The 8,391-nt window shown below is 47.9% G+C and overlaps 1 protein-coding gene across 1 annotated transcript; it reads right to left on the bottom strand.

The window, feature by feature from the left end:
• Positions 1 to 1,192, bottom strand: LOC123074266 (ethylene-responsive transcription factor ERF039-like). The gene has a single exon (XM_044497156.1). It carries the CDS (start codon positions 960 to 962, stop codon positions 228 to 230), a length of 735 nt encoding a protein of 244 aa, XP_044353091.1. The 5' UTR covers positions 963 to 1,192; the 3' UTR covers positions 1 to 227.
• Positions 1,193 to 8,391: the final 7,199 nt, after the last annotated feature.

Raw genomic sequence — 8,391 nt, 5'->3', positions numbered from 1 at the left:
TAAACCCCACATAATTCACATGTACATTAGATTCTTATATGTTCAAACTCAGCTCACATCTAAGCTAAATTGGTCACAAGCATATCAACTTACAAGTAGTCCAAACCCAAGCATGCGCAAACCAAATGACAAAGCGAAAAATGTGCTTCATTTTAAGCAGCACTAGAAAACCACACAAAACCAAGAAAAGAAGAAGAAAGGAAATCAAGGTGTTGTACGGCACAGGCCTAATACTCCCACAGGAGAGGCTGGAAGCCGATGGGGTCGAGACAATCGTACGCCGTCCAGCAGTGATCGGACGGCGCGAAGTCCACCACGTCCTCCACCCACAGCGGCGCCAGCTCGTCGAACACCATCTCCACCTGTGCAGCCGTGAGCTGCTGCTCGTTTCCCTGGCTCGGCTGGAACGGCGGCTGATGCTCCGGCTCGTCTCGCGCGGCCGGCTGGCCGCATGGCGCCGGGGTATTGCCGCGCGGAGAGGCGGGAGCGGCGGCGGGGGAGGTTGAGGCGGAGCAGCACTGGTGGTCGTGGTCGTGCATGAGGGCGGCGCGCGCGGCGGCGGCCTGGACGTCGCACGGGGCGAGGGAGGCCGGGCGCGGGAGCGCGGGCGCTAGGTCCGGGAAGTTGAGCACGGCGCGGGCGCCCTTGATGCTGAGCGCGGCGGCGTCGTGGGCGCGCGCGGCCATCTCCGGGCACGGGAAGGTGCCGAGCCAGATGCGGGACTTCTTGCGCGGCTCCCTGATCTCCGACACCCACTTGCCCCACGCCCGCATCCGCACGCCGCGGTACGACGCCGACGACGCCGCCGCCGGGGCCGGCTCCTCGTCGGCCGCCGCTGCGCGCTTCCGCTTGTTGCCGCCGTTCTGCTTCTTGTCGTCGGCCCTGGGGGAGCACGAGGACGTGGAGTAGGAGGAAGTGCAGGACGTCGACGAGGACTCCGAGCTCTGCTCGCTCGCCGCCATGCGCGCGCAGAGATCGAGCACCGCGTAGCCCGGGCGCCCAGATGAGATGACACGCGCTCGCTCGTGGTAATGGGAGGACCGTGCAGGGAGTAGCTAGAACTAGAGTTACTGCGAGCAAGTAGAGGGGTAGAGCGAGGAGGAAGAGGGAGGTGGTGCTGTATATGTAGAGGAGAGTGGAGGCAACGTGGCGTGGGATAGGAACCCATGAACGACAGCTGACTCCGCCATTGATCAATAATTAGGGTCGCATGGTCTCTCTCAGGGATGGACCGGCCCGGCCCGGAGCTGCATGCCTCCCTCTCCTGACTCCATGCCCTGCTACAACTTACTCCCTCCGTTTTAAAATAGATGACCCAACTTTATACTACTAAATAGTACAAAGTTGGGTCATCTATTTTGAAACGGAGCCTCCCAACGATTCACTTGACTCACTGACATTTCAGAACGCAGTATATGTTGTCTTCGAAATAAAAACGTCTATAGCACAGTCGAATTAGAAATAGTCATTTCTCACTCGACATTTTTCTTTGAAGGGCAACGGTAGGATAAAACTCCACTATAATTTTTATAAATTAATTATTAAAGATTGAATTCTATTTGTACCCCATGTTTCACATTTGTGAAAAGAATTATCCCATTTAGTAGTTTTTCAATATATTTTTACTCAATGTAAGCAAAATTGTGCCACAAATTATCCCATTTATTTACTTTTTCTGTTTCAGTGTTGACTGTGCATTGGCTGGTTTATTTTACTGTTTGGTTTTGTGTGGTTTGCTCTCAGCTCCGCGGGGATGAGTCTTACCTGTCCGCGGGGGAGATTTTGAGATCGAACTAAAACCGCACTCCAATTTTTCACTCATATTTCTTGCTCCCCAATTGACAGGTAGGAACCATCCCTTGACAAAGCAAGAGCAAATAAAAAAGTAAAAAAAAAATCAGCCAAAATGGCTTGTACAATCAACATTGAAAGAGAAAAAAAAAGGATAATTTGTCGCACCAGTTGCTTAAATTGGGTAAATATGTGAAAACCTGTTAAATATAGCAGTTGATGTCACAAACGTGTGTAACTAAGAGGTAAAAAAAATAGAATTCACTCTTAATGAAAATAATTTAAACAATATCAACTAATGACTACAGATAAGCCTGATAAGGAAGGAAAAAAAGGAAAGAAAGAAAGATTACAGATTAAAGTTTACAAAAGGAGTCAGACCTGAAGACAAAAACAACTTCATGTCTCCTCTTAATCCTAAATTTCAGCAGGGTGAGCTCTTGAGGGTAAATTTATTTCCATCTCATTAAACTGCATGCCTCATTTGAATATCTTATTGCTTTTGGAAATCCAGATGGCCCAGGAAGCAAGTACAATAATTTCCATAAAGAAAGGCACCCTTGACTTTTCCTTTGGATCTGCCCTCAAGAGCAACAGATTTATGTTTCTTCGGGGATAAACAAAGCTCCAAAAACGATTTGCATTTGATATTGATAACCATCTGATCAAGATCTTGTCGTGTCTTTTGTACTTGTATAAGTCTCATGTTAGGATGGTCAGTGGTGAACTTAGAGATAGCTATTGCTCAGACCCTAATAATAAATAGGAATTTTTTTGGGTTAAAGCTCATACACCTAAAAAATTGATGCATCAATTGATTCCAATGCATCCCCGAGCACGGCGTTGAAAGCGGGAGGGAATAAGAGGGTTTATTGTTTGGGTTGGGGGAAGGAGGGTTAGAGGGGTGGCCGGGGAAGCGATATCCCATCGGTGGACGGCGGAGAAACTGCTCGTGTGTGGGGGATGATGATCTAACAATACAGAAAATTGAGTGACACTAAAAAAAATCCAGTGGCCCGAGGAATAAGCGGGCCTAGAGTAAAACCAATAAGAAATAGGCAACCTTTCATACAGATTTATTGGTCAGATTTACAAACTTAAAATATTTTACAATCAATCTAATGATATTATTTATCGCGCAAACAAAAATCTAATGATATACTCCGCGTACACAATTGTGAGCTTTGACCGCACAATATTATGGAATGACGTGTGTTTCTGAATGAGTATGTACAACACCCTCCGTACCCTAATAGCACAGTGGTTAGAGCACCTCCAACAACCTTTCTATATTTGCAGTCACTTGCTATTTTAGCAACCTTGGGCAAAAAACCTTCTCCAATAACCTTTGTATAAGTGGTCCGCCACCCAATTTTTTTTAACAAAGCTTGCTAAATCTGCCACCCCACTTTGCATATTTGCAAACCCAAAGAGCACTTGCTAAATTTTGGCAAGGCTTTGTAAAAGTGGTCCCCTTCATATTTTTGTCTCAATGACTAGTGGGATCGTGTGTGATGTGTACGTGTATGTGTGTGTATGTGTGTATACGTGTGTGCTGCATGCGTTGACCGTACGCATGTGCGTACGTGTACACGAGTTGTGCTAGTATACGTGTGATGTGTCTATGACAAATGGTCCCCACATGTCATTTTGTGTTTTGTGAAAATATAGCAATCCAATATACAAAGTCTACGAAAGCAAAAAACATGTTGGCTTTGTAAATCTTCTCTCTCCTCTTACTATAACATGTTTTTAGCAATCCAATATACAAAGGCTGTCGGAGATGCTTAGTAACACCTTATATAATGGGACGGAGGGAGTAGAAAATAATTTGCTTGTTCCAAACCGTGCCTCAACGACTGTGCCTTAATTTTCATATGCTGAATTGTGTTACTGCAAACTTAATTATTCTATTCTATGACCTAGTTTGGAAAATAGCCGTAAAAAAATAAGATGAATATCGGCTAGCCAAACAGTGGAATAGCTAAAACTGTTGGGCGAATGAGAGGCGCTAAATGGCACTAGTTTAAGCGACTCTAATTGTGGTCTCGTATATAAACACGTCGGCCTTTCTTTTAGATGGTACGCCGGCCATTAGTGGCAAGTTGAGCAAGCAATTATATAGCGCCTGTTCTCCCGTCTGGACTAGCTAGACAGCGACGAGGCATGCAGGGGATTAATTAGCTGGTGCAAACGGACAAACAGGGGGCTATATTGAACCCGTTCAACGTCTCGGGTACGTGAACAGCCATATGCATGGCCCACTCATCCTTACTTGGTTAAGCAGCTGCTTCCCGGAAACGGAATCGTCTCTCCCTGTTGGCGCTAGCACGGATCCAAGAAACCCTATGCTACGCACAGCGTCCGCTAGCCTCGCCCGATCGGATTAGACGCCGCAACCACTGAAAATTGTGTGTACTACGCAGAGAATCTGCATGCCTAACTCCTTTTGTACGTACATAGCAGCCCAAGCAATTAGCAATTTGTTGGTAACACGATGAGTTGCTGCGATATCTAGGGTGGATGGAAGCCATTTCTGCAACAGGATGGCGAGTCTCGTGCGTGCATGCTACGGGCGCTTCCCGAATGAGACGGCGTTTTTTGCAGCGGCGCTGCCTCCGCAGGGCCACACGGCCTTGATGCCAATCATTCTCGGGCTACCAACCAAAACCCCCGGGAGAGAAATGTCCCAAATGCGGCGGGCCAGGCTTCAGCCGGGTTAGAGTAACTCTAGCAAACCCCGCATCCGGCGCAAACCCGTATAATTCCGGCGATTATACGGGCTCGGCCTATTTTTCTGGTTAGATCAAAGCCCGCATCGGTGTCCGGCCTGTAAAATTTTTTGCTGCAGCGAGGCGGAGCGCCGCCGCCGCGCCAGATCTGACGCCGCGCGCAAGCGGGGGGCGCGTCGGTGGCTCAACCAGGGTGCCCGGCCGCCGCCGGCATTCGACCGGCGCGAGCTCGAGCGCGCCCGTCGCCGCCGCGCCTCCCCTGGCAACTGGTCCGCGGGGAGCTCATCCGGCCACTGGTCCGCGGGGAGCTCATCCGCGGGCGCATCGAGCTCGCGGCTCGTTCCGGTGAAGAGGGAGCCGGAGGAGGCCGTGCCCGATGCGCCGCCGCGTCGAGGCGTCATCGGACCCGAGGATTACCTCCCATCGGGGCAGGAGGAGCTCCTCGAGCGCGTCGTCCTTGAGCGGTCGGCGAGGGATCAGGAGGAGATGGAAGAGCGCATCCGGCGCGAGCTCGAGTACGAGCGGCTCTTTCTTAATTCGGGCCTCACGGCATCGCAGGCGCAGGCATCGAAGGAGGCCGACCTGCGCGTGATGAAGGAGGAGCAGGCGAAGCTCTTCGTCGACCTTGGCTTCGACTCCTCCGACTCCGACTGATCGCCGCCGGTGGGCAGCTACCGCAGGAGCTCCGGTGAGCTCATTTTTGTTGCAGTGATGCGGTAGCGTAGGCCCTGTCTAGCATATCTAACCTCTATGTATGTATGTGGCGTGTATGAACTTATTATGCGAAGAAGAACCATGTATGCGAGCGAGCTCCGGCGAGCTGTTGTTTAAATTTCTCGCGCGAAACATTTTTTTTTAATTTAGGAGTCCGTTTGCGGTTTCTAGTCTGCCGCCGCAATTTTTGGCCTGCATAATCACCTCCGTGCGACCTACAACATCATTTTAGTTTTTTTTTCTTTTTTTGCTCACATGAGATCACGTCATGTTCACATCATCTTATGGGATGAGAAGAGCATACGGAAATCCGCACAATCGGCTAACAGTGTTGCTAAATCTCAGTCGATTGAGACTTAATCAATATTCATGGGCTCTTGCGTAGAGATCGTGCAAAAAAAATAGTTTTTCTTTATTATTGTTATGTCATTTGATTGAGATTTGATTAAATCTCACCCAACTAAGAACTAAGCACACCCATCGGCTAACTCATTTCTTACTGGCTCGATCTTCCTAAATTTTATAACCAGTTCAGTGTACTCAGTTCACTTTTGGCACGTTGCCCTCTTGCAGATTTTTCTTTTTCTTTTTGACAGCATGCATGTTGCCCTCTTGCAGATAGCTAGCTGGACCTGCAGGCACGCGACGCATCTTCAATCCTGCCACAGGACGAGAGCGAGACCGAGCACCAGCACGTAGCTTTCCCTCTCGCAGCGCTGTACATGCCTGCAGTCCTGGCTTGGCGCGTTAATTCGGGCGCCCTGTGGGGAGTTGCACGCATGCAGGCGAGCACGCGTGCGCGTGCAAGGTTAATGCGGTGCTGGGCTGGGTGCATGCATCAATGCATGTGCGTATTCATCGATCGATCCGGCGCAGCATGGGTTCGTGTTCCCCGGATTCGGAGTGAAGGACGTCCCTGTTCTTCTCCTGCTTCCTTTCTTTTTTACGGCAGTGAAAATTGTTTTCTGCATGCTGTAGCACAGAACGGTGACTTGAGCTCTAGCTGTAGACCAAAACCAGGGAGAGCACGTATTACATACATGACGGCGGCGAGAGAGGAAAGACGAGAGCCGTCTCGTGCATGCGCATGCATCCATCCGTATCCGTTGGTGCAGCCCGGCCGGTGGTTGGGATACGGAGAATGACCTGCGGCTGGGGGCAAGAGATACGCATCAAATCATGTCAACCATCGCAGGCTCAGGCGCATCTGCAAAAGGGACAGGACACAACAGATACGTGCGTCCGTGAGCAAAGCTAGCTAGCGACTAGCGAGCCTTTTGGGGCACTAGAAAGATCAAGCATGGACCGATCAAAGATCTCGTGCCGCCCGGAACTGATTAATCAGCAGCTGGGTCATGAAAAGGGCCATGCTAGTTGCTCGCCGTTGGGTGCTCTGCTCTCTCACAGAGATCAGCAGAGTTGTGGTATAGAGGTAGCTAGCTACCCAGCTCACAGACCAGTGTTTCCTCTGTAAACTACTCTAGTGTAAAAAACGCTCTTATATTATAGGACGGAGAGAGTAGCTAGCTAGCCACTTTTCCTGCTTTTTTTAAATCCTTTTCGGTGTTTCCTCTGTAATCTGTCTTCGCATGCCCCCCTCTTGAATGAGCGGAATGCAGGCTTCAGATCAAGGAGATGGACGGAGGGATGGATCGATGTAAGCTGTAATGCCGATGGGCCTGCATACATTACATTCAAGCTCCGTACGCGTATGTTCATGGCGTGCAGTACGCCGCCCATCTGTTCGTGTTGGCGACCTCGGATGGACCTCCTTTCTAGAACCTGCATGGGTGGGTGATCGGATCAGAGGGATCGACCCATTGTTTATTTGCCACTGGTTTCTGAATAATTAATTTACCTACAGGCCGTGGGTGGGTCGCACAGAGCAGCAATGAGCAATGGCCCGTCTGCACAGATAACATAAGCAATGACCTAACTCCCGGTGTGTAGCACTATTCCTAACTGCATGGGGAGCCATTACCTCTGAATAGGCCAAGGATAATGAAACCAGAGTCTTGAGGGCACATTATCCAAATCAACGTTGACCATTTGTTTTTTGAATGCTACGATTTCAAAACTAGGGGGATGTTTTTACGTTGTACAAAAATATTTTCTAAATATCACAAACATAATTTTAAAACACGTGGACATTTTTTGAAATACACATACATTTTTCGAATGGTACTAAACATTACTTTTAAATTTCGTGATTTTTTAAAATGCACGGCCATTTTTTGGAATGAATGAACGTTTTTAAAATGTTACGAACATCTTTTATGATATCAAATTTTCTAAAATTCACGCGAATGTATTTTAGCACTATGTGAAAAAATTATGAATTAAAATTTAACATTTTTGCATTTCGGAAATTCCGAACATTTACTGACAAATGTGAACAATTTTGAACATTTCTAAAATTGGGAACTTTTTTCGAAAAACATGAACACTTTTAAATTTCCGAACATTTTTTCTAGTTTGTGAACATTTTTTGAAACTGTGAAAGTTTTCGAAAAAATGTGAATTCTGGAAGAAAAAAGGAAAAAACAATATAGAAAAGAAAGCTGGTTCAATGTGGGGTATGTTTTGGCACCTAAAAATGGGCTGACCCATTTAACTCATCCGCAGCCCCCGTATACATTTCAGCGTTGGTTTGATGCTTAATGAGCACAAATGCTAAGGATCGCTCATAGCAATCGTTAAGTCTTCCCTCAACCACTAAGCTTGGAAGATGGGCCGGCCAATCAGTTTTAGGAACCTTCTGGAGGTTTCAGTTTAGTGGGAGCAACTAGTTAACGAGCGCTCCTTCGGGAGCCTCGCAACGATCAGCGTCACTTGGCGCGCTCTCAGCCATTCGTCACGTGTCGTGCTCTGGACGCTTTCTTCGGATTTTGTTTTTTTTTCCCGCACGTGTTTTCGGCTTTTTAAACGGGTTTTTTCGACGTTTTAGTTTTCCCTCGGTCTTTCTTAACTTTTTGATAAAAAAAAATTCATTTTTTTTGCGCGAAAAAACGCGTTTTTTTTTTCCTTTCGCGAAAGTCACGGTTTTTCTTCCGCGAGAGGCACGGTTGTGCTTTAGCGAGAGTCATGGTTGTGCTTTAGCGAGAGTCATGGCCGTGCCTTTCGGAAACGAAAAAAAACGCGTTTTCTGTTTTTT

Source organism: Triticum aestivum, chromosome 3D (assembly GCF_018294505.1).
Source record: "Triticum aestivum cultivar Chinese Spring chromosome 3D, IWGSC CS RefSeq v2.1, whole genome shotgun sequence".
In the NCBI taxonomy this organism is placed as follows: domain Eukaryota; kingdom Viridiplantae; phylum Streptophyta; class Magnoliopsida; order Poales; family Poaceae; genus Triticum; species Triticum aestivum.
The sequence above is the reverse complement of the archived record's forward strand: the minus strand, read 5'-3'. Positions and strand labels throughout refer to the sequence as shown.

Excerpts from the sequence above, each read along its gene's own strand:
- LOC123074266 (XM_044497156.1), bottom strand. The coding sequence starts at position 962 with ATGGCGGCGAGCGAGCAGAGCTCGGAGTCCTCGTCGACGTCCTGCACT.